The sequence below is a fragment of the Nerophis lumbriciformis genome, linkage group LG17 (genome assembly GCF_033978685.3).
Source record: "Nerophis lumbriciformis linkage group LG17, RoL_Nlum_v2.1, whole genome shotgun sequence".
In the NCBI taxonomy this organism is placed as follows: Eukaryota; Metazoa; Chordata; class Actinopteri; order Syngnathiformes; family Syngnathidae; genus Nerophis; species Nerophis lumbriciformis.
Window position 1 is genome coordinate 20,685,001 of NC_084564.2, and position 27,479 is coordinate 20,712,479.

At 39.5% G+C, this 27,479-nt stretch overlaps 1 protein-coding gene across 4 annotated transcripts in view; it reads right to left on the minus strand.

The window, feature by feature from the left end:
• The window catches only part of ets1 (v-ets avian erythroblastosis virus E26 oncogene homolog 1), a 120,533-nt gene that overhangs the window by 16,248 nt on the left and 76,806 nt on the right, over nucleotides 1-27,479 (minus strand). For all 4 annotated transcript variants that reach the window (XM_061972706.1, XM_061972709.1, XM_061972708.1 and 1 more), the window contains 5 exons: nucleotides 15,432-15,551; nucleotides 13,495-13,695; nucleotides 13,127-13,204; nucleotides 9,813-10,058; nucleotides 5,812-6,072 (listed from right to left, as the gene is read on the minus strand). In XM_061972706.1, coding sequence (XP_061828690.1) covers nucleotides 5,812-6,072; nucleotides 9,813-10,058; nucleotides 13,127-13,204; nucleotides 13,495-13,695; nucleotides 15,432-15,551 — 906 coding nt within the window. The remainder of the gene's footprint in view (nucleotides 1-5,811; nucleotides 6,073-9,812; nucleotides 10,059-13,126; nucleotides 13,205-13,494; nucleotides 13,696-15,431; nucleotides 15,552-27,479) is intronic.

Sequence of the window (27,479 nt, forward strand, 5' to 3'; positions counted from 1 at the left end):
AATTACTTGCGTGCAAATTAACCTTGAACAAGACCCCAATATTTTGACACAAATGCCATTTTTTTGTCAGAATGTCATACAGGAACGTTTACATACACACAGTACAGGCCAAAAGTTTGGACACACCTTCTCATTTAATGTGTTTTCTTTATTTTCATGACTATTTATGTTGTAGATTGTCACTGAAGGCATCAAAACTATGAATGAACACATGTGGAGTTATATACTTAACAAAAAAAGGTGAAATTCCTTACCATTATTGCTATGTTGTCTATTACCATTGTTGGTATATTCATTCTTCCTACATTGTTGATACAGTGTAATAATTATTCTTACCTGTGGTAGTGCCACTATGATACAACATTTGTATAATCCTTAAACAAAGTAACAATGAAACTCAATGTATTAATCACTGAATGGAGAACTGGGGGTGGGATTAATTAAATTATCTTCTTCCCACTCCCTTTCAGGCAAAACTGGACAATCATGCTTACATACTATACATTACCTTTTTGCATTATATTAATTGATATTGTTATGTATTGTCTGCCTTGTACTTTTTCTTTTTTTTAATGCCATTGCCTGAAATAAATGAATAAATGAAAAAAATAAATAAAATGATATTACTGAAAACATGTTTTATATTCTAGTTTCTTCAAAATAGCCACCCTTTGCTCTGATTACTGTTTTGCACACTCTTGGCATTCTCTCGATGAGCTTCAAGAGGTAGTCACCTGAAATGGTTTTCACTTCACAGGGGTCATAGTTTTGATGCCTTCAGTGACAATCTACAATGGCATTGAAATGAATGAGAAGGTGTGTCCAAACTTTTGGCCTGTACTGTTTGTGTGTATATACATACATGCATATATATATAATATACATACATACATACACACACACACACACACACACACACACACACACACACACACACACACATACATATATATATATATATATATATATACATATACACATACATATGTACGTATATATGTATGCATAATGTTCTATGTTGTTTTTAAGTTTCACATTTTTTTAATCTAAAGTACCCTTGGAGTTTATTTTGAAGAAACATTTGCTAGCAATCCTCCTCACTTATCTTTGCACTGTCATGTGCATTATGGCCGTGTAACAACCTAATTAATGCAATTAATCTGTGTTTATAGATAATTATTGTGATATTACTGTGATTAATTGCACGAGTTAGCGTGTTAATAACTTTAAAAGCCCTAGGTTAAACTTTAAAAAAAAAAAAATTTTATGACAAAAAGTTGTACTTTTAAGAACTTTATTTTGTGATGTTTTTAACCTAAAATTGCTTTTCCTTGAACTTGGCTACCGAAAAGGTTCACTTTTTAATTAATTTTTAACACGGTCCTTGTAACCACAGCCCACACTAATATGTTAAGAGTACACTAAACGATGAGTATTTAAAGAATATTTCCTCAATTATTTACACATGTATTGCCTGCAAAGCAGCTCTTCAAAAAAATAAGTCTTTGCTTGTGAGACTCATGAGATAAGACATGAGACTATCTGGGGTTGAGGATGATGCAAACGCTGACAGATTTGAGTGCAGATGGATGTTTTAAATGTTGATTAGTGTGAGGAAACCATGGAGATGCGCTGCCTAATCATGCTGCACATCTCCACCATAAGTGTCAAGTGTCATGCCATCCAAATTGACTACACCAGTGATGTATGAAGATGCCACATGCAGATGAAGCCATCATTTCACCACCATCATGTGTTTCGTGTCATTTCAGTTCGTTAGGGAGACGATGAAAAATGTAGGCTGAGATGCGGGCTGCAGATTACAAGGAGGTAGATTAGGATACAAGAACGTACAGGCGACACCAATTTTGTTTCCTGAAAATGTGCATGAATTGGGTTAGAGTGGATACTTCATTTTTACGGGGGAAAAGTGAATAGAAAGTTGTAATTACAAAAGTAAAGTCATATTCCAAAAACATGACTTTCATAATACTTTTTTTGCTGTATTAAGGAAAAGTGAATAGAAAGTTGTAATTACAAAAGTAAAGTCATATTCCAAAAACATGACTTTCATAATACTTTTTTTGCTGTATTAAGGAAAGCTGTATTTATACATACATACATATGTGTATGTATAAATATATATATATATATATATATATATATATATATATATATATATATATATATATATATATATATATAAAAAGTTTTACGACAATCAAGTCATAACACAAGATGAAAAAGTAGAGGTGGGCAATGTGGCCTCAAATGTATATTATGATACATACTGTATTACAGCGTCCTGCAATAACAATATATATCACAATGGCATATAAATGACAATAAACCCATTTCAAAATAGGTTACCTGGCTGACGTATGCAGTAACATTTTGTGTCATTTCCAGCTGTAATCTCTCTCTGTTAATCTCTTTACGAATTAACTGTTAATTACTTTCCTTTGTAACATGGTTCTATGTACACGTCTGTTCTTTGGCTACTTTACTTTAGTTTTGGGTATGTATCCAATACCAAGTAGTTACAGAGGCAGTACTGGCCATACCAATACTGATACTTGAAATGTTCAACATCATTGAATGATTAAAGTATTGATCACAATTGTTATTTAAAAAAAACAAAAAAAATAGGATAGCAGTGTAACAATATTAATTAAATATTTATCTAATTTCCTTTTATTAAATACAATATTGTATGCAACATAACTAAACTTTTTATTGGCGCTGATTTAAATCATTCGTTTTTTTGCCCTTAAAGCAAGGAACTTCTTTCTTGAGTTTGTAAACAATAACACAAAATATTGATGTAATTACTGAAAAATCGACCATATACTGATACTATACTTGATATGGTTACGGTCTACATTTGTATCGATCTATAGACTTAGACAAACTTTATTGATCCACAAAGGAATTGTTCTACACAGTAGCTCAGTTACAAAAGATGGAAAGGATAATGCACACAAGGGCACAAAAATAAGGCGAAAACAAAGGTATAAAGTAGACTAAAAATGTACCATAGTAGCAATATAACATATGTAATATTTACATATAATATATACTGATATATTATATTATATTTGTATATCATATATAAAAAAATCCCAATTACCATGTACAATATTACAGGATATGTAACAGCTGCAGCATAAAATAGAGAGTAGATCCAGCAGAAAATATACATTATAAACAAAGAGAGGTAGGTAATAGATATCTATTGCTGTATGGTGAGTGATTACACAGCTGGATGGAGTGCGTAATGAAGGAGTTCTTGAATCGAACACTGTGGGAACGATTCCACTATCCACCTCTGTTTACATTCAAGAGCTGTAGCTTAGCAGTAGCATCGTAGGACGTGGTCATCTGATTTCCACTGTCAGATTTGCGGCACACAGCAAGAATGTGTCATCAACATGCGTTATTTCCCATTAAAAGCTCTACCGTAAGGCAAATATATATCATTTACATTGTAAATATATCGCACAACACTAGAACAGTGTTTTTCAACCACTGTGTAATGTGATTTCACCTAATTGGGTTAAAAATATTTTTTTGCAAACCGGTAATCATAATCCGCAAATAATAAGCCGTTGTTGAGTGTCTGTGCTGTCTAGAGCTCGGCAGAGTAACCGTGTAATACTCTTCTATATCAGTAGGGGGCAGCAGGTAGCTAATTGCTTTGTAGATGTCAGGAACATGGTTTGTTGTGATCACAATATGCAGACGACAGCGGGAGGCAGCATGCAGGTAAAAAGGTGTCTATTGCTAAAACAAAAATTAAACAAAAGGTGAGTGCCCCTAAGAAAAGGCATTGAAGCTTAGGGAAGGCTATGCAGAACGAAACTAAAACTAAACTGGCTACAAAGTAGGGCTGGGCGATATATCGATATGCGCGATATATCGTGGGTTTGTCTCTGCGATATAGAAAATGACTATATCGTGATATCGAGTATACGTTCTCACGCAGTTGTTTTTAGCTGCGGGCATTACACCACAGGCTCTTCCTACTCTTTCCTGTCTCTCCTTCTCACAGACAGCAAGCGCAGCTTCTACATACGTCACATACTATCACGTCATACGTCACATACGTATACGCCGTCTCGGAACAGAGAGGTAGCAGCATGGCTAACGTTAGCTGTGATGCTAGCGGTAATACGAGCGAAAGAAGGTGCGAATATGGTAACAAATGAAGGAATAATTAATTCCCCCAAAAAACAGCAGGGGGTGCATCGTCTGGCGGTGGTTTGGCTTCAAGTGGGAATATGTCGAACAGACAACCGTAATTTGTCAAGTGTGGAGTGAAAGCGTTGCTATAAAAAGTAGCATTACTGCTAATATGTAGCATCATTTGAAAAGTCCCCTGCTAGTGAATGAAGAGTGCTCACTCCAATCTAATCCACTTTATTTATATAGCACATTTAAACAACAAAAATGTTTCCAAAGTGCTGCACAACAATATTAAAAACAATATGTATGTACTCCGCACGTCAACATCTCCGTTCGGTGGCACACGCCCACACCATCAAAATGCCGCAGAGGCAAACATTTCCAGATCAACACCGTATGAAAAAAATAGTGATTTTTTTAGTTGTGATTTCCTTCTCTGCATGAAAGTTTAAAAGTAGCATATATTAATGCAGTATGAAGAAGAATGTTTTAATGTAGACACATAAAATCATCATACTGCTGTGATTATATGCATCAAGTGTTCATTCAAGGCTAAGGCAAAATATCGATGTATATATCGTGTATCGCGATATGGCCTTAAAATATTGCGATATTTAAAAAAGGCCATATCGCCCACCCCTACTATAAAGTAAACAAAAATGGAATGCTGGACGACAGCAAAGACTTACAGCGTGTGTAGCAGACGGCGTCCACAATGTACATTCGAACATGACATGACAATCAACAATGTCCACACAAAGAAGGATAGCGTCTGCACAACAGAAATAGTCTTGATTGCTAAAACCAAGTAGGTGCGGGGAAAAGCGTTCAAGGAAGACATGAAACCGCAACAGGAAAATACCAACAAAAGAGGAAAAGCCACCAAAATAGGAGCGTAAGACAAGAACTAAAACACTACACACAGGAAAACAGCAAAAAATTCCAAATAAGTCACGTGCTGTGACAGGTGGTGACAGTACACCTACTTTGAGACAAGAGCTATAGTGATGCATGCTTGGTTATGGTTTGAATTCATATCCAACAATTGCGAGAACGACTTTTTAATTGTCAATATTGGCTGCTAAGTTTAATTTTTTTATGTTTTCTGCTGGTGGTGTGCCTCCGCATTTTTGAGGTGGCGACTTGTCCAGGGTGTACCCCGCCTTCCGCCCGATTGTAGCTGAGATAGGCTCCAGCGCCCCCCGCGACCCCAAAGGGAATAAGCGGTAAAAAATGGATGGATGGATGTTTTCTGCTGGTGGTGTGCCTCCGCATTTTTTCAATGAAAAAAAATGTGCCTTGGCTCAAAAAAGGTTGAAAAACACCACCCTAGAATAAAGGTATAATATTTTGCAAAAAGTCTTGTAATATTGATTTAAAAAGTTGCAGATTTACAAGAGTGCGACGATAAAAAAGGTAGTTTAATGAATGAATAATGAAACAAAAGTCTTGTAATTTTACAAGAATAAATATAGAAAAAAAGTTGTACTTTTACCAGAATAGAGTTGTCACAATGTGACGTTCTCATCATACTTTTGAAGGATTATGCTTGCCGTGTTTTAGGGGGATTGTTAAGGTTTGCGCTGTGACATCGCAACAGTTAATAGTTATCTTTAAACATCTCACCTGTGTATCCCGCCAGCGCCGCTGCGGGGATGACGGGTTTGTCCTTGCTGAGGTCCGAGCGCTCCCTCACGTAGTCCTTAAAGGTGCCCTTGGGCTTGTGGCCGTGCAGCGCCGTGGGGTAGTCCTCCGAGTCGAAGCTGTCGTACGACGGTACTCGCTGGAGGCTGCTGAACGACGACTGGCTGCTCCACGACTGCGTCAGCCGGTCACAGCTCTCGAAGCTCTCGATGCTCTCGAAAGAATCCTGGCCCCCGAGTTTACCTGCGTGAAAATGACAGGGAGGAGTTCAAACCTGGCGTTTTCTTTAAGGATCACTGGCATGGAAATAGGAGTCCGAAACATTCATAAATAGATTATCCCATTGGGGTTTAATTTTCCCAAAACTTAAATTAATGTACCGTATTTTTCGGAGTATAAGTCGCACCGGAGTATAAGTCGCACCTGCCGAAAATGCATAATAAAGAAGGAAAAAAACATCTATAAGTCGCACTGGACTCTATGAAAAAAACTGCGACTTGTAGTCCAAAAAATGCGGTAGTCAAATGTCCCACTATAAGCAGCTACTCTTTTCCTACATTTTGAAGACAGCGGCTTATAAAATGGTGTGGCTAATTAACCCTTGTGTAATGTTCATTATGTTGTAACTCAGCCAGCGTTTGTGGGTCTGATGGACCCGATGCATTTTGTGGCTTTTAATGCCTCACAATCAAACCCTTTTATGTTAAAATACTGAACAGATGTTTACCTTATCCCAATAAACATCTGTTCAGTATTTTAACATAAAAGTACTGTAGTTCTTTCAACAATCCTACAGTTGTTTCTACAATCCTACAGTTCTTTCTCCAATCCTACAGTTTTTTCTACAATCCTACAGTTCTTTCTCCAATCCTACAGTTCTTTCAACAATCCTACAGTTGTTTCTACAATCCTACAGTTCTTTCTCCAATCCTACACTTCTTTCTACAATCCTACAGTTCTTTCTACAATCCTACACTTCTTTCTACAATCCGACAGTTCTTTCTCCAATCCTACAGTTCTTTCTACAATCCTACAGTTCTTTCTCCAATCCTACAGTTCTTTCAACAATCCTACAGTTGTTTCTACAATCCTACAGTTGTTTCTACAATCCTACAGTTCTTTCTCCAATCCTACAGTTATTTCTCCACTCCTACAGTTCTTTCTACAATCCTACACGTCTTTCTACAATCCGACAGTTCTTTCTCCAATTCTACAGTTCTTTCTACAATCCTACAGTTCTTTCTCCAATCCTACAGTTCTTTCAACAATCCTACAGTTCTTTCTACAATCCTACAGTTCTTTCTGCAATCCTACAGTTCTTTCTGCAATCCTACAGTTCTTTCTACAATCCTACAGTTCTTTCTACAATCCTACAGTTTTTTCTACAATCCTACAGTTTTTTCTACAATCCGACAGTTCTTTCTCCAATCCTACAGTTCTTTCTTCAATCCTACAGTTCTTTCTACAATCCTACAGTTGGTCATTTCACGTGAACAACCATTTGGAATGGATTCCCAGTGAGAAAATCACACTGGCTATTTTTAGCCACGGCAAAGATAAGGGTCTTTCATTGGCCAGACATTAACAAATGACGGTTAATGCAGCACCTCCATTGATGCTCAGATCTTCAGACAACCCCCAAATCAGAGCCATATGTGGGATATCAGTCGTGACCACAAACAAATACTTTCCCACAAGAGCACAAAGCAGGGCTGAGAATTTGAATGAAACTGGTGTGCGACACTGAAGAAATGTTTGTGCGGTGGATGTTGGCATCACTGCTAATTGGACAGTACATGGGAAGCCTGAAAAAACTATGAAAATGCTAACCAAAAAAAGAGACCTATTTTTTCTTCCCCACTACCTCAAATGGGAGAGGTAGGGGACAAAAACAAGGCCAATGTTTAATGACCAATTAAAGCTATCTAATTATTTGGGGGCAGCGTGGCTCAAATGGTAGAGCGGTCATGCCAGCAACTTGAGGGGTTCCAGGTTCGATCCCAGTTTCCACCATCCTAGTCACACCCTTGCTCCTGATGGGTTGTGGTTAGCGCCTTGAAGCTTCCGCCATCAGTGTGTGAATGTGGAAATAGTGTCAAAGAGTTTTGAGTACCTTGAATGTAGAAAAGTGCTATACAAGTATAATCCATTTACCATTTACTTACCATAAGACTATTTATACATGCCCTCTAAATGTTCACAAAAATGGGGAGTACAAATATACTGCAAAACTGTAATGTTTTTATTTTTAAGATTTTGTTTTGATTAATGAAAATAGTAAAATACAAGATTCCCTCCCACCCCCTTTTTTATTTAGGTATGTTATAATACATTTATGAATGTAATATAGATAATAAAGACTATGTTTTTTAATTATAATATAAAAAAATATGTTTTATGAACACATTTGTATATATTTAGTAATGCACTTATTTTTAATTGCTTTTTTTTCTTCAATCCGATATGATACAGATAACTTACTGGTTCTCAATACTTATTTATAGCTTCCCCCCCCCCCTTCATTTAGACAATCTAAACATGCCCTCTCAATATTTACAAAAATGGGGGGAACAAATCTTGATCTTCACGCTGCAAAAATGTTATGTTTTTATTTTTTGGACTTTTTTTTGTTTTGGTTAGTAAAATAGTAAAATACAAGATTCCTCCCACCCCCTTTTTACTTAAGTATTTTATAATATATTGTATAAATGACAAAAAAAACATCATATACAATATTTTCAAATTAAAATAAAAAAAAAATATATTATATATGATTACATGTATATATTTAGTATTACACTTTTGTTTGTTTTTGGGTTTTTATTAATCCGATGTGATACAGATAACTTACTGCTTCTTAATTACAAACTACCCTATTTCTCGGAGTATAAATCGCACCGGCCAAAAATGCATAATAAAGAAGGAAAAAAACATATATAACACGCATTTTTGGGGGAAATGTATTTGATAAAACCCTACACCAAGAATAGACATTTAAAAGGCAATTTAAAATAAATAAAGAATAGTGAACAACAGGCTGAATAAGTGTACGTTATATGAGGCATAAATAATCAACTGAGAACGTGCCTGGTATGTTAACGTAACATATTATGGTAAGAGTCATTCAAATAACTATAACATATAGAACATGCTATACGTTTACCAAACAATCTGTCACTCCTAATCGCTAAATCCCATGAAATCTTTTACGTCTAGTCTCTTACGTGAATGAGCTAAATAATATTATTTGATATTTTACGGTAATGTGTTAATAATTTCACACATAAGTCGCTCCCGGGTATAAGTCGCACCCCCGGCCAAACTATGAAAAAAAACTGCGACTTATAGTCCGAAAAATACGGTAATAACTTATTCATAGCTTTTTTAAATGTTTACATTGAACTGTAGTTTGCGCACACCTATCTTTGTGGCAGCTTCTGCGGCAGCGCAGGATTTAAAAAAATTGATGTAGCGATGCTGCCGTTTCAGTAAACTGATAAGGTTTGATATGTTCAAGTTAGATGTTGTTTACTGTCCACATTACATGTGGAAAGTCAGTGGAAAAAGTCCCACGCGATCGATGCCATGTTCATTTACGATAGTCCGTTTACAGCACAGTATGCGTAATCTGACCTCATCGTCGCACGTTTAAAAAAAAAAGATCAGAGCCATTTTTTTATGTCATGGGATTTTTCCATATGATGTCATAATTCCTCATTGTTAAATTCAGCTAAAAAATATAAATATAATTAGAGTCAACAAAGACAAATAGTGGTGTGGTGTGCACAGAAAAACTAACAAAAAAAAGTTTATCTTGCCTCCACCTCAAATAGAGTGTGGGAGGTAGATCTGCTGTGACCACAAACCAACCAACTTCTTTCTGGTGGCATCAGCACAATAACATGCAGGGACACACGACAGCACACCATACAAACAGAATAAAAGACCATTCTGTACTTCGTTCTGTGTTTGATGCCCCTCACCTCTGCTCAGGCGTCCCACACACATGTTGTCAGGGGACACCACCTCCTGCTTGATGGAAAAGTAGTCTCCCGGCAGGGGGTTGAGGGGCGTGTCCCGCAGGATGACGGCCGGGTACTCGCTCTCGTATTTGAGCGTCAGCAACTCCTCCGAGCTGATGGGGTGGAGGGTCTGGTAGGACTCGGTGATGAAGCTGGGCTCAGAGTATTCGGAGGGGGGGACGCACTGGGCGTGCTCGACGCCATAGCCTGGAGACAGTGGAGGGAAAGCAGAGCAGGAAAGAGAGGAGCGAGATCAATCTTTGTGAGCGAGCAGAATGACCATCCCTCATGTGAAGACTAAAACAATTGTGGCAGATGACGCCAAGCGTTCACTGATAAGCAAGCGTGGAGAATCACTAAGACGCAGCCCAACAAACATGCGCCGACGTTGCCTCCCATCATCTTGGCTTGACAAAGAGTAGCTATCCGAAAGGATTAATGAAATTGTCAGGTAGAATTCAAAAGATCAAGCCTGTAGTGAAAAATCAGAACATCCCAAATGATATTGGGTTGCCCTCAAATACATGAAATACATATACCCGCAGATTTATGGCTAATTAGTTGTGAAGTCCCGCCCATTTTGGTTGACCACAAATCAAAGGTGTGTACCAAGATGTGTGCTATGTCAGTGAAGCCCCCTGAAGTTGGGAAATGTCAAACCATTTTAAACTTGACATGGTGATTGGTAGTGATTGGTGAAATGATACTGAAGCGATACAGTGTGACACTTTAAGTGAAAAAAAAAACATGTCTGATACAGCTGCTGTGTCGCTTGACTGTGAAACACCAAACTGTTTCTTTCGGCTCTCAAGTCCCAGCCTGTATTAAAGGGGAAAATTATCACCAGACCTATGTAAGCGTCAATATATACCTTGACTATATATATATATATTTTTATTTTTATTTTTTTTTTTTAACCGATTTCCCAACTCTAAATGGGTGAATTTTGGCGAATTAAACGCCTTTCTAATATTCGCTCTCGGAGCGATGACGTCCCAACGTGACGTCACATCGGGAAGCAATCCGCCATTTTCTCAAACACCGAGTCAAATCAGCTCTGTTATTGTCCATTTTTTCGACTGTTTTCCGTACCTTGGAGACATCATGCTTTGTCGGTGTGTTGTCGGAGGGTGTAACAACACGAACAGGGACGGATTCAAGTTGCACCAGTGGCCCAAAGATGCGAAAGTGGCAAGAAATTGGACGTTTGTTCCGCACACTTTACCGACGAAAGCTATGCTACGACAGAGATGGCAAGAATGTGTGGATATCCTGCGACACTCAAAGCAGATGCATTTCCAACGATAAAGTCAAAGAAATCTACCGCCAGACCCCCATTGAATCTGCCGGAGTGTGTGAGCAATTCAGGGACAAAGGACCTCGGTAGCACGGCAAGCAATGGCGGCAGTTTGTTCCCGCAGACGAGCGAGCTAAACCCTCTGGATGTCTTGGCTCACACCGTCCCTCATGCCACCGAAGATGATCAAGAGAAGAATATCGACCCTAGCTTCCCTGGCCTGCTGACATCAACTCCAAAATTGGACAGATCAGCTTTCAGGAAAAGAGCGCGGATGAGGGTATGTCTACAGAATATATTAATTGATGAAAATTGGGCTGTCTGCACTCTCAAAGTGCATGTTGTTGCCAAATGTATTTCATATGCTGTAAACCTAGTTCATAGTTGTTAGTTTCCTTTAATGCCAAACAAACACATACCAATCGTTGGTTAGAAGGCGATCGCCGAATTCGTCCTCGCTTTCTCCCGTGTTGCTGGCTGTCGTGTCGTTTTCGTCGGTTTCGCTTGCATACGGTTCAAACCGATATGGCTCAATAGCTTCAGTTTCTTCTTCAATTTCATTTTCGCTACCTGCCTCCACACTACAACCATCCGTTTCAATACATGCGTAATCTGTTGAATCCCTTAAACGGCTGAAATCCGAGTCTGAATCTGAGCAAATGTCGCTATAGCTTGCTGTTCTATGCGCCATGTTTGTTTGTATTGGCATCACTGTGTGACGTCACAGGAAAATGGACGGGTGTATATAACGATGGTTAAAATCAGGCACTTTGAAGCTTTTTTTAGGGATATTGCGTGATGGGTAAAATTTTGAAAAAAACTTCGAAAAATAAAATAAGCCACTGGAACTGATTTTTAATGGTTTTAACCCTTCTGAAATTGTGATAATGTTCCCCTTTAAATGAAGTCGAGGGAGTAACGCCCTGCGTTTGACATCGCTTTACGTCTTCATCATCCATCTAAATGAAACTCAAGAAAAGGAAAACATTCCAAAGCGTGGGGTAATTTTGATCTTGTAGCACCAACAAATATTCCTGTTCACTATTGGCTCATTGACCAGAGTTTCATATTCCTTTTTACGCAGCTATTTGTCAAAAAAATAAATATACAGTACAGGCCAAAAGCTTGGACACGTCTTCTCCTCATTCAATGTGTTATCTTTATTTTCATGACTATTTACATTGTAGATTGTCACTGAAGGCATCAAAACTATGAATGAACACATGTGGAGTTATATACTTAACAAACAAAGGTGAAGTAACTGAAAACATGTTTTATATTCCGGTTTCTTCAAAATAGACGCCCTTCGCTCTGATTACTGCTTTGCACACTCTTGGCATTCTCTCGATGAGCTTCAAGCACACCTGTGAAGTGAAAACCATTTCAGGTGACTACCTCTTGAAGCTCATCAAGAGAATGCCAAGAGTGTGCGAAAAAGTAATCAGAGCAAAGGGTGGCTATTTTGAAGAAACTAGAATATAAAATATGTTTTCAGTTACTTCACCTTTTTTTAAGTACATAACTCCACATGTGTTCATTCATAGTTTTGATGCCTTCAGTGACAACCTACAATGTAAATAGTCATGAAAATAAAGAAAACGCATTGAATGAGAAGATGTGTCCAACCCTTTGGCATGCCCTGTATATATATTTAGCAAAGATACATATATATATATATTTTTGGCACATATTAATTTTATTTGCAAGTTGAATGTAATGACTTTTTTATTCCAACAGATGACCATTATGAAACACTAACAAAGCATCAGTGTTGTGTCAAGACAGCTAGTGAGTGTGCAACACACTCACTGAGGCATCCTTCACCCATTGCCACCGTGTGGTGTATTTGGCAGAAAATGAATAGCACAAGCATTGCTGACTGTAGCGAATTATAACCCCCAAGGTTTAAAATGTCCTGTTCTATTGTGAGCATGTATCCTCTAATATTACAATATTATGTTTGTAAGCAAGTACTTACTGACAAAGTAGTCTGAGGTATAACGGGATTCCTGGAAGTTGGAGGTCAGTCCGTTGTTGGGGTAATGCTTTGTATCCTCTTTATGAAAAATAGATAGAGAATGAGCGTCAGTGACCTCCACATTGATTTTATGTATCACGTAACTGCATGCAGCATCGTAAAAGATTAATGACATGAGCGAACACGCGCCTTCCTGTTCGTCTCTTCTTACTACAGCAAATGCAGACGAAAGGAATACAAGCAAAGATCGCATATCTTGGAGGTTTCTAACATTTACAGTTTGAGCTCACAGCACCGCCTTCTCATTCAATAACATGTCTTCCTATTTTTCACTGTAAAAAAGTCCCCAAATGCCATTGCGGTCTAACCTTTTTGAAGCATTTCCAAATGCTCCCAAAGGATGTCGCCCACAAAGTCGGGCGCCAAGTCCAGGAAGCGCTCCTTGCCCATGGCGCACAGGCTCCCGCCGTTCATGCAGAATTTGTCAAAGTCCACGTTCTTCAGGCTGAACTCGTTCACGGTCCAGGTTAGCCACGCCGCCACGTGGTTTTCGCTCCACTGTCTGGGGTCTGCAGAGGATCAGAAGGGGTGACCGTTTATTTCAGGGGTCACCAACGCGGTGCCCGCGAGCACCAGGTCGCCCGTAAGGACCAGATGAGTAGCCCGCTGGCCTGTTCTAAAAATAGCTCAAATAGCAGTACTTACCAGTGAGCTGCCTCTATTTTTTAAATGTTATTTATTTACTAGCAAGCTGGTCTCGCTTTGCTCGACATTTTTAATTCTAAGAGAGACAAAACTCAAATAGAATTTGAAAATCCAAGAAAATATTTTTAAGACTTGGTCTTCACGAACTGACAAAGAAACAGATAACAGATTTGGTGTCCAGTTTAAAGTGTGACATGATTTTTTTTTAAATTTGAGAGTTGACTTATGTATTTTACATGAGTTATTATTTGTACAAACATGGTGCAAAGTAATTCATGATTTGATTTTGATTTTTTTTTTTTTTACGTTGATGTTCCAGGTAATCTTATTTTCAATGAAGGTTTAGGATAGGCAAACATAAGCTTTGGCTTCAGGCTATTCCTTTTTTGGTCATTCTTTTTCTTTTCATTTATTTTCCTTTTGTGTGTAAATGTGTATGATTGTTAAATATGCATAGTCTGTACTCTTAAACTGGTCACGCAAAATGGTTAATGGTTGATGGTTGATTATATGACCGAAATAAACTCATTTCATTCATTCATTCATTCAATTTCATTCAAAAATCAACGTCACAACCTGACATTTTATTTTATTTGTTAAAAAAATATTAGTGGCTAGCTAGTTAAAATGGGATATTGTGATTTCACAAGACTGTTTTGGAAGTGATCATTTGAAAATGTTCAATTTGAAAAATGTGCACTAAGAGAAAATATACAAATAAAGTGTTGCATATTGATATTTATGTGTTTCTATATATATTTATTGTGAGAAATCATTAAGATGATCAGTGTTTCCACAAAGATAAATATCATTCATTATTAATAATAACAGAGTTAAAGGTAAATTGAGCAAATTGGCTATTTCTGGCAATTTATTTAAGTGTGTATCAAACTGGTAGCCCCTGCGATGAGGTGGCGACTTGTCCAGGGTGTACCCCGCCTTCCGCCCGATTGTAGCTGAGATAGGCTCCAGCGCCCCCCGCTACTCCAAAGGGAATAAGCGGTAGAAAATGGATGGATGGAAACTGGTAGCCCTTCGCATTAATCAGTACCCAAGAAGTAGCTCTTGGTTTCAAAAAGGTTGGTGACCCCTGGTTTATTTAGTACGTATCCTTTCGCCTAAATCAGTGGTTCCCAGACTTTTTTCACCAAGTACAAATACAGCAGCGTAATAGGGCTAAGTATTCATTAAAAACAAGACAGAGGTTTGATTTAACAAATAATTAATATTTTGGCCACTAGTTTGAACATTAACACTGTGTTTGAATACAGGAAAATAAAAGACCGATTCTTTGGCGTACCACAGTTTGAGAATCCCTGGTCTAAGTGATACTTTTAGGTTTACCTGCTCACAGCAAGTCAGTTGGACTCTAACAATGAGGCATACGTGGATATAAACAAGCAAGATGAGACATGCGTGCACAAAGACAAACACACAATGTCCTGCTGTTACACAACAGGCCCTGCAGTCGGCCTCAATTAGGAAGCCACCTAACGACTTCTGTGTCTACATTCGAACACGTGAAGGTCATCCTTTGCATAAGCAACGCATTAAAACTAAAAGTAGCTAACAAATGTACAAGCGAGATTTACGACCGTACCTTTGGGGATGCCCAGCCGCTGCTGTTCTTTGGTGAAGCCGCTGAACGTGGCCTTCAGAGCTTGGGACATCATCTCTTTGCTTCCGGGAGTTAGCAAGGGGATATCGCCACACTCCGGATCTGCAAGTCACAAATACAGATATCGATATTAGATATCAGTCTATAGACAGACACACACAAAAAACAACAAAGCATCATAAATGCTTTAATATTTGTGTTTATATCCCTAAACCGCAAAGAGGATGGAGTGTTAATTGGAAGTAGGCAACGATTGCTATTCATTTCTAAACTTCATGGATGCATGAAATGTTGTAATAGCTTTTAAGTGCAAACTGCTGAGCCAGCATTAAAATAGCTGGTAAATTTACTGTAAAAAAAAAAACAGTACAGAAAATGTAATATGCATAACATCGCCATCTTGTAACAACAATAACATCAGGAAGTTGCCTACAGCCACATATATTAATGCAATAATCGGAATATTTATGGTAAGTTTCATCATTGCATCTGGTTTGTTTTTAGTTGTACTGGGATTTGACTTAAAAAGAATGTCTCTTTGCAAGTTCTGAACACCTGTTGATCAGACTAAGGCAGAATAATTATTTTAAACTGTTATTGGAGGCCACATTTTGCAGACAGCTAAGGACCGGGAGGCAGGACATCTCCTTTCACTACTAGTCTTGTTTTGTATATCCACGTAGACCTTTGATTGTGGTCTATTTATTTTGTCGTAGTTACATGAGAGTTCTGCAAAAAAAGATAGTCAAAGATCATCTTTATAACAGCACTCAAGTTTTGACAAATCTGCCACAAAAATGTGAGTCTCTCAACATTTTTATGAACCAAACTCACAGGCCACCAGTTGACTAAAGTTAAAAGTACCACTGATAATCCAATTTATGGGTATCATCCAATAGCTACTGCACTGTATGTGGACTTTGATAAAAACTGCTGCACTTTATGTACTTCTGTACTAAAATACTGTAAGTTGACCGCCCACTGATTTGTAACTCACATAGTCTTTATGTATTGTACTTGTATTTTAAATTGTTTATCATTATGTAATTTTAATATTGTTGTGTATTTTCAATCCTGTGTAATTTTATTGTGGATGTTGGCCCTAGTGTGTGAATGTGAGTGTGATTGTTGTCTGTCTATCTGTGTTGGCCCTGCGATTAGGTGGCGACTTGTCCAGGGTGTAAACCGCCTTCCGCCCGAATGCAGCTGAGATAGGCTTCAGCGTCCCTTTGAAGCGACCCCAAAAGGGACAAGTGGTAGAAATGGATGGATGGATGTTAGATGCACCAAAAAAGGACTACAGATGGAAATTAGCACATTGTCCTTCAAATAAAGAGATACAAACAAACAAAAAACACGCTAGGTGTGGTGAAATTAACCTCTGCATTTGACCCATCAACCTTATTCCACCCCCTGGGAGGTGAGGGGAGCAGTGAGCAGCAGTGGTGGCTGCGCTCGGGAATCATTTTGGTGATTTAACCCCCAATTCCAACCCTTGATGTGGAGTGCCAAGCAGGGAGGGGTCCCATTTGTATAGTCTTTGGTATGACTCGGCCGGGGTTTGAACTCACGACCTACCGATCTCAGGGCGGACACGCTAACCCCAAGGCCACAGAGCAGGTTAGACTAGCCCAAATGATGAAAAAGAGAGGACCTAAAATGGAACCCTGAGGAACACCACTAGTATATTGAAATACGTTTAAACAATGACAATTGACTGCATCTGAAGTAAACAAGCTACATCTCAGTTACAAAAAACATGTTTTGAAAAAAACATTAGTAACTGCCAGAAAGTAAGGACAGTTATGTAATTAGCAAGTTTCGATCCCATTTAACCTTGCTAGCAAGGTTAAATGTCAATGCAGGGATCTGCAAATGGTGGTCCACGTTCTTCTGTACAACAGGAGCACTTTAGTGTTGTTAGACATTTTCTGCAAACATGTTTGTCTCCCAAGTTATGATCTGAACCCAGGCCCGCCAGTTAAATAGTCCTGGAATATTGCATTGATGTAGCTCAATTGTTTTCCTTCTTTAGGACGCAAACAAGTCGAGATTGAATCAACCGTGTCGAAAAAGAAACCTTGGAGATTGAATCGGCCATGTTAGGCTCGTATAGCAATAGCTGTCACCTGGTCTCCATGAAAACAAACAGCAGACTTTTATTTGCTATTTTTCTACGGCACATTCCACCACAGAGCAGCAACGCCTGGTGCCCATCAGTGACACCCTGACCCCTCCTCAGCCCTCCTACCACGCTGCCCCCCCGACACAGTGGACCCACTGTCGCAACACCAAGCACGGGGTCAAACCCTGAGAGGGGTCAGGGGGTCAGGGGATGAGGTGGTGATGTCATCGAGGCGAGGGAGGTGGGCCGTCTTGAGGGTCTGGGTCGCGCACACTGGGCTCACTGTTCTCCGCTCACAGCCAGTGGGCACCCCCAGTGGGGAACAGGACTCCCTTTGATGCCTTTAAACAGAGCCTGATGACTCGCGCGGGTCTAATTATATTGAGAAGACGAGAGAAGTGTGGGACACGATGAAGAAACAATGGGGAAGACCCCAGCACTAGAACAGACCGCTCAAAACTAACTGGGCAAAGACCATTGACTCGCAAATAGCCACATGGAACTGTAGTCACTGTGATGACTGTTTTAAGTGTGCCCGTAGATACACTGTGTTCTATTAGTACCGCCAGTCAGACATCCACTGATAAGATGTGAGTATAAGCGTTAACGTTTAACTTGACCGGGTTCTTTGAAGATGCATCATCGGTTCACGTGAGGCTTCTTGCATTGTTGCATTCCTAGTAAAAGCATTAATATGTAATCCACAGTACTTTAATGTAGAAGTGTTCACATTAGTGGTAGTGCTAAAGTCACTAAAAAGCAAGTATTTCCTAAATTTGTGAGATTGTTCTTTTCATTTGTAGCTAATATGAACAGTCAGTAAGGACCAAACTACCCCAGTCAACATGCATAGTGCTGAGAAGTTTATTGTAAACATGAGTTTCATGCGCAAAGTTAAAGTACCACTGATAGTCACGCACACACTAGATGTGGTGAAATTACCCTCTGCATTTGACCCATACCCTGGGAGGTGAGGGGAGCAGTGAGCAGTTGCGGTGGCCGCCCTCGGGAATCATTTTGGTGATTTAACCCCCAATTTAAACCTTTGATGCTGAGTGCCAAGCAGGCACTCATGCCAAATGGGTCCCATTTTTATAGTCTTTGGTATGACTCGGCCGGGGTTTGAACTCAGGACCTACCGATCTCAGGGCGGACACTCTAACCACAAGGCCACTGAGCAAGCATCTTTTTAAAGCGCCTGGAGAGGTAGACAAAGCTGCTGGACGATAATTGCAGCTAAAACCATATTGAGGAGTTAAAGAAATAGCCACGGATGTTATTTGACTCTGCACCTATTATGGATCGATGCTTTTTGTAGACTAAATTATTGCACTAATCTTGCATAAAAGTACACTTTTGCAGTGCAGTGACTTATATCAGCCATGTTGTGAAGTTTTGATAAAGCTAGCTTTAGTGCTAACATGTCTTTGTAGGATCGTGATCTGCTAGTCTAGAGCAGTGGTTCTCAACCTTTTTTCAGTGATGTACCCCCTGTAAACATTTTTTTAATTCAAGTACCCCCTAATCAGAGCAAAGCATTTTTGGTTGAAAAAAAGAGATAAAAAAGTAAAATACAGCACTATGTCATCAGTTTCTGATTTATTAAATTGTATAACAGTGCAAAATATTGCTCATTTGTTGTGGTCTTTCTTGAACTATTTGGAAAAAAATATATAAAAATAACTAAAAACTTGTTGAAAAATAAACAAGTGATTCAATTATAAATAAAGATTTCTACACATAGAAGTAATCATCAACTTAAAGTGCCCTCTTTGGGGATTGTAATAGAGATCCATCTGGATTCATGAACTTAATTCTAAACATTTCTTCACAAAAAAAGAAATCTTTAACATCAATATTTATGGAACATGTCCACAAAAAAATCTAGCTGTCAACACTGAATATTGCATTGTTGCATTTCTTTTCACAGTTCTTTTTGACAGACATTTTAAAAAAATCTCACGTACCCCTTGGCATACCTTCAAGTACAACCAGGGGTACACGTACCCCCATTTGAGAACCACTGGTCTAGACTGCACCACATGCTAAAATGATCATTTTAAGAACATACAATATATACTTATATTTCCAAGTGTTGTTGTAGGGGTACTGTTTCTTTAATTTAAAAAAAGGGGAAAAAAAGCCATCACGCTGCACTATAAAGCCACATGTTCATGCATCTTCTGGTGGTTTTGTCTGTGAGCCCTGCACACTAAGTGGCGTACGCTTCATGCCTGTCGTGACCACTCACTGACGTCTCGACCTCGTCTGGAATTCCCAGCAGCTGTCCCTCCTTTCGCCCGTGTAACCGACGTCTGTCTGCGTACACTTGGGTCTCCCCATTGGCTCTTTTTTTTTGGTTTATCTATGTCCCTCTCCATCCTTTGACTGTAAAAAAGCGGTAGTTTTTCCCCACACTGTGTATATGCTTAGGTTATTTTGTACCAATATATCACTGGTAAACAACAGCAATGTTAAGTACCATCGTAGGAAGACAGCACAGTATATCATTTGCTGTAAAAAGATAGAATAAACACTGGTTTTGCAGGATCATACAAGCTGACACATGCATTTCCTTTCCTCTTTTTCCATTTGGAGTTAAATAAAACATGCTGGCTCACAATAAAAACACGCTTCCTTTTGAAAATATCTACATGTCGGAGATGCAACAGCGGGGCTCAGACAGTCTGCGCTTTGATGTGGAGCCCACAGGGCCAAATGTGGCCGCTGATTTAAGGTGGACTGTGCACGGTTTTGTCTGCACATTCGGACCGACTGTCGCTTTTATCAGCCCGACACCCCCAAATTGTAATTTGAAGTCCTGAACCCACTTTAGCCCTAAATCCTGCATCAAAGACTCTATAAGCTAGACAGTGCATAAGAGTTGCCATTAAACACTGGAATAAATGTGAGCTAAGGAAGGGTGAGAGTTAAATGGGAAGTATTTGTTTTGTTTCATTGAGATAAAGAGGATAAACCCTCATTAGTCCAATGGTGAATTAAGTATCTTCAATAAAGCCATTATTCATGTTAACATTGTTTCTTATGCTTATCAATATCCCATACTTTTTTGCCTAGAGAGCGCACCAGTATATTAGCCACAACCACTAAATTTTAGAAGAAAAAAAATATTTGAAGTGAAATAATTATATTTATATAGGGCTTTTCTCTAGTGACTCAAAGAGCTTTTACATAGTGAAACCCAATATCTAAGTAACATTTAAACCAGTGTGGGTGGCACTGGGAGCAGGTGGGTAAAGTGTCTTGCCCAAGGACACAACGGCAGTGACTAGGATGGCGGAAGCGGGGATCGAACCTGGAACCCTCGAGTTGCTGGCACGGCCGCTCTACCAACCAAGCTATACCGCCCCTATTTCCCTATATTAGCCGCAACGGACAATAAGCCACAGATGTATACATTGCGATTTTAAATATTTACACAGAAACATTTTGTAAATATTGATTTACATACCTTAATTGTTACCAAACAGTGCTTATAACACAGAAGTGAAATGGCTGATCAAACAATGCAGAAAAGTCATCATCATGGACCTGCTAGCTGCGAAAGCTAGCTCTCCTATCAGCTAAATAAACTCATTAACTCGCTGTTGACGTTTGGGTGAATTTACTGAGGAATTTGTGAAACTGAAACAATACAAAAATAATGCCATTGTAAGTTAATAATACTAACAGACACTTGTTAACCTGTTAGCATATTATTTAATGCTAACAGCGCTAACTTGATTACATTTACAATAACACGTACAAATATACATGAGCACACTATTGTCAAGCATGTGATGGTTTAGTAAGTACGAATTGTTGTAGTTATATTGTAAAACTTAAAACGTTGCTTGGAATGATGAATGAAGAAACATTGACAAATAGTAGATGGAACGGCACTTATACTTCTGGTTCAAGGCACGGAAGAGAAAGACACTGTAGATGTGCAACCCGGGCACCTGCAGCGAGCAAGATGGCGCCATAGCAAAAACAATAACAAACCTTTTCTTTGTGTTGGTGTTTGTAATATATAAGTTTGTTGCATACAAAACATTATGGTCGTTAGCGACGAAAAATCAATAGATTAGCCTTACCTTTGTATGGGCCGCAGGGTTCAAAGCTTGGGAAAAAGGTAGCGGCTTATAGTCCGGAAAATACAGTACAAACTTTTCTATTTGCGAACCCTGTTCAAAAACCAATTAAGTTTGTGAATCGAAGTGTGATTCCCCACGGGGCCACGGAGGAATGTGTTCAGGGTAACAATTAAGTCTGCGCTTATCCCAGCTGACTTTGTGGGAAAAGCAAGGCACACCCCCTATTTTTTCAATTCAACTAAATGATGATTCATTTATGTGCTGCCTCACGGCAAAATGGTAAATACCGGTCTAAACATGCAGCCGAATCACCCACCAATTTAGTCCAAACCTTTAGTGGTCTTACAAGCACATTTTTGAGCAAGGTTGGTTAAAAAAACAAAACATCGCCAAACGTCTTTGCAAGGGCACTGACCTTTCCTCTAATGATTCTAAAACCCCTGTGTCACATGTAAGTTAGCATGTATTGTAAACACAACCCCCATGTTATTTACACCCGTGAGAAATACATGCAGATAGTTCAACAGCAGGTTGTAGGACTCTGATGAAAGTGTTGCAATTACTTACAACAACAACAAAAATCACTTTAACTTCAAATTGTCTCCATTGATTTGTTAATCTTCTACAAATTGACCAACAGACGAGTGCGGAAAGACTAATGGTAGCAGCGCCATCATCTCTGCGAATGAGCCATATGAAAGTTATCTGCGCAGACCTAATGTGCATCCATTAGTGGGAAGAGGGAGAGAGCTAGCATCATGCGAGACTGTATCTGGTAAATGACGCCCTGATAGGATTTCACTGCCTGCGAGGCCCATTAGAAACACAATGGTCAGTATGTGCCGCCGGTTTGAGCATCCGCACCTTCTTGCTTTTCCGCATTAAAGCGTGGACAAAATGAGCACCGTCCACTTAGCTAACATTACATGGGAGTGGCTTCCACATTCGACCGTCGAAAATAAAATAATGGTCTCGAGTTTTTTTTTATGGCTGCTATTCTGAGAAATGAGTCGGTAGTTTAGACTGGATGCGCAGCAAAAAGGTATTGATCAGCCACACCCATAGTGCTATATTATGAGTAATGGGCAGGCTGCTGACAGCGTGATGAGCTCCCACTGGGATGCTGCACCAGCCTTCCCATTGAAGTAACATTTCAGCTCTATTAAAGACGCTAAAACTGGAAAAACAAACACGGGAACTGGACTAGCCTGTGCAGCAGAATCGTGTAGGCGTGGAAAATGAAATCCTTGCAAGGTTTGGGTCGACAAGAGCGGGACGGGGAGCATCCCCGGCGAGGTGGGTGCTACAGTAAGTACGGCTGGAGGATGAGTCACCGGTCTGTCTGTAAGACGATCCCATGAACGGGAGGTCTCACAAGGCTCCCTCTCAGTGCTATGACATCACTGCGGGACCAGCGCCATCTCCCAGAGCCTCCGGTGGAGACTCGCTTCATTCATAAAGCCGCCGGCTGCCCGGCCTCCGCTCTCAGTGATGCAATGATACAAGCGTCGCATGCGACCCAACCTAGCAACACAAAGGGACAATGTGCTTTTCTAGCTATAATTAGCCCTGCAGTTTATTCAGTGAGGGGCTGTGGGTGGGGGGGAGAGGAAGCGATGCAAACAGGCCATCTTTGATTCTCTACGCTGGTGTATGTTGGAGTGTATACGAGTCAATTTCCTGTGGCTAAGTTGCCACTTCCTGTGGGAAGTAGGGAGCCTTGTGGGTTCAGGTGAGGGTCAAGACACTTTTAGATCCACTACTGAGGTGTTTTTGAATATCCCACGTGAGTATAGTAGCGATGCCCTGACTTCAAGCTAACAGGACAATTGGCCTTTTAAAAGGCCACAGCCGACCAGAGGTGCTAGCTGAGACAGCCTTTGATGGAGATCCTATCAGGACCCCTGGGATCATAAACCTCCAGCGACATGAAGGGGGTCCATTCAGCACCGCCGGGTGATGGAGTGCCGGTTGAGGGCGGTAGTCTGGTTTTAAGAGAGCTGCTTGTTCGGACAGCTGTTTAGATTTTCAGCAAAGAGAAGGGCGACATTTGAACCGGTCCTAACGCAGGACAGTAGTTTACATACACATCATTTATTTCTACCGTTCTTTTTCCAGGATGAAATCATTGTACTTCAAGGATTTTTAAAAACTACAATTGGGTGCACAATTTGGCTCAAAGTACATAAACAACCAGGCTCATGTATAGTGAAGTGAATTATATTTATATAGCGCTTTTCTCTAGTGACTCAAAGCGCTTTTACATAGTGAAACCCAATATCTAAGTTACATTTAAACCAGTGTGGGTGGCAGTGGAAGCAGGTGGGTAGTAACGTGTCTTGCCCAAGGACACAACGGCAGTGACTAGGATGGCGGAAGCGTGGATCGAATCTGGAACCCTCAGCCACTCTACCGACCGAGCTATACCAACCGAGCTATAGACATGGAGTCACCTCAATCTTGTAAACAAATGGTACTCAAGGTGTCTTTTAGCTAAAACTTATTTTTTGTATCTCCCTACAACTGTCAGTGTCTTTCAAAGGGTTTGTTTGACAGCACTAACTGGATCAACTAATTATCAGAACCATGGACGGGTCCAAGGCGATCAGTGGAAATCTAAGGAGGAGAACTGTAGCATTTTTCAGCATATTCCAAGGCCGCTCGGTAATTCAAGCTTGCGCGCCCAATTCATCGTTATCTTTCAGATTTTGCAATATTAATTAATATGGAGTACCCCACCCCAGTAGCCCACAGCAGTGTCGCTGTGACTGATTGATTGATTGAGACTTTTATTAGTAGGTTGCACAGTGAAGTACATATTCCGTACAATTGACCACTAAATGGTAACACCCGAATAAGTTTTTCAACTTGTTTAAGTCGGGGTCCACTTAAATTGATTCATGATACAGATATATACTATCATATATACTATCATCATAATACAGTCATCATACAAGATAATCATCAGGGTGTATACATTGAATTATTACATTATTTACAATTCGGTGTGTGGAGGGGTGGGAGGTTAGGTTTGGTTGTTATCATCAGTCATCAACAATTGAGAACAGAGAAATGGATATTGAAACAGTGTAGGTCTGACTTGGTAGGATATGTACAGCAAGTAGTGGACATAGAGAGAGAGAGAGAGAGAGAGAGAGAGAGAGAGAGATCAGAAGGTATAAGAAAAATATCTGCATTTGATTGTTTACATTTGATTATTAACAACAATCCGGGGAGAGTGTTAGTTTAGGGTTGAAGTTGCCTGGAGGTGTACTTTTATTACGGTTTTGAAGGAGGATAGAGACCCTGACCCTGCTAACTTTAGTTGCCGACAAAACAAAAGAAAGTGAGTGACTTCCTAGTAAACGCCGCCAGGTTCAGTTTCTACTTTTTCTGTTCTGCCCGGGACTCAAACCCGGGTCGCCGGCATGAGACGAGCGTGCTAACTACCGAGCTAGAAGCTCGAGCTACCAACCCCATAGCCAGCACTGCTCTTGAGGTTCTCAGGGAGTGAGGTTTACCAACGTACACATGGCCCAGCCACACTGGCTTGCCAGCTTCAAGCGGTTTGTTCTCGAAGTGGACTACTATCTTTTCATATTTTAGCCATACTGGACTATAAACCGCAGATGTATACTTGCACGTTGTGAAACGAGGTATTTACATAGAAATATTTTGTAAATGTTTATTTACATACCCAAACTGTTTGCAAACGGTGCATCTAACATGGCAGTAAAACAAACGGTGCCTGTAACATGGCAGTAAAACGGCTGATCAAACAAAACAGAAAAGTCATTGATGTCTTTATTCATGCTTTATGAGATGAAGATGTTCTCCCTTTATAATAAGGTTCAAGATATTTATCAGTATTCTTCTTCCTTGTACTTTATAAACATTTTGAGTTTAAACAGTTCCTTGAAGTGGATCATTTTCGAACACTGATTTATTTGCTCAATTCACTCCATAATTTAGCCGTTAGCAAATAAAAATCCATAGATTAGCCGCATTTTGTGTAAGCCGCAGGGGTCAAAGTTTGGGAACAAAGTAGCTTCTTACAGTCTGTAAAATACAGTATTATTGATTATATTTGCAACAAAGTTCGATAAGATCACTACTCAAGAAAGGTGGCAGCTGTACTCGTGAGATATTTCTTGTTTACATCTTCATCTCGTCAGCACTGTTGTCAAGTGCGCTAGATAAACCAAGCGCACACTTCCAGCGTTACATCCTGTCTGACAAAATAAGAGTACCAGAAGAATTGCTTATATATTTACTGTTATTACGTTTGCCCTTGAAGAAACAATATCTTAATGTGATTTCTAGTAACGAAATATTGTAATGCAGTTACACTGTAATTTTTTTTATTTATTAAAACAATTTACTGTCCAAAGTTCTTCATTGTGATGAGAAAAATATTAAGTGTAGATCCCATCAAATTGAATCGATTCGAGATGAATCACTAAAGAATCTAATGAATCGTTTTAGGGAATTGGCCATGATACCCGGCCCTATGTATAAACATTAAGCACTCAAGATAAAAGTGACCTGCTCAGTGGGCTAGTGGTTAGAGTGTTCGCCCTGAGATCGGTAGGTCGTGAGTTCAAACCCCGGCCGAGTCATACTAAAGACTATAAAAAATGGGGCCCATTACCTCCCTGCTTGGCACTCAGCATCAAAGATTCGGAATTGGGAGTTAAACCACCAAAAATGATTCCCAGGCGCGGCCACAGCTGCTGCTCACTGCTCCCCTCACCTCCGATGGGGTGATCAAGGGTGATGGGTCAAATGCAGAGAATAATTTCGCTTCGCCACACCTAGTGTGTGAGTGACAATCAGTGGTACTTTAACTTCAACTTTAAATACAGTCATGCTGAAGCAGTAAGTTGTATTCTTAGGCTAGCGGCCGCTGCTACCTTCTAGCTGCCCTGCTGAAGAACCGAGGCCACTCTCGCTGACATCTGTCTTTGGCAATGAAACCGGAGTGGTCCCGGATCATCGTCACCACCGCCGCAGACACGCCGGCTACTGACACAGACAATGAGTGAGACTAATACCCCACGGCTGGATTTTACTGTCCTTCTATTTCCCCTGCATCAGTCTCTCAAATCATGTTAGTGATGTTGTTGGAGTGCTGCCGTTTCTGATAAAGTCGAAGCAAGAGATGCTAAACATATTTTACCACCGTACTTTTTTCTTTGTGGTAAGTGGGGGAGAAAAACACTTTCAGCATGATTTGGATGTTTTTTCCCCCTTTGTTGTTGCTTGTGTAACTGCTTCAATGTGTGAAAAGACCTGTGGTTTAGGTGTGCCTCCAGTTTCAGTATTGCTCTTGTCACAGTCCATCAGCATTCTTATACTTCATTACTTCAAGACAAGAACAATCACTGAGTGAAAGAGAACACATACGCACATTTGCACAATAATTACGACCTTATTTGTGCACATTTTCAAACAAGGCAAAAAGGGCAATTTGCAAAAAATAATAATAAATTAATATCCACATTTTGCCCTGTTTTTTTAATATAGATATTTTAACAACATTAACTCCAAGACGGCAAGTACCTTGCCACCTACTAAGAAAGTTATATTAATATATATGTATAAAACAGTTATATTATATTTGATAGTGTTTAGGGATGGGCGATATTGCCTAAAATAAATGTTGTGATAATATGGATACATATATATATACATACATACATACATACATACATACATACATACATACATATATATATATATATACACATACATACATACATACATATACATACATACATACATATATATATACATATACATATATAT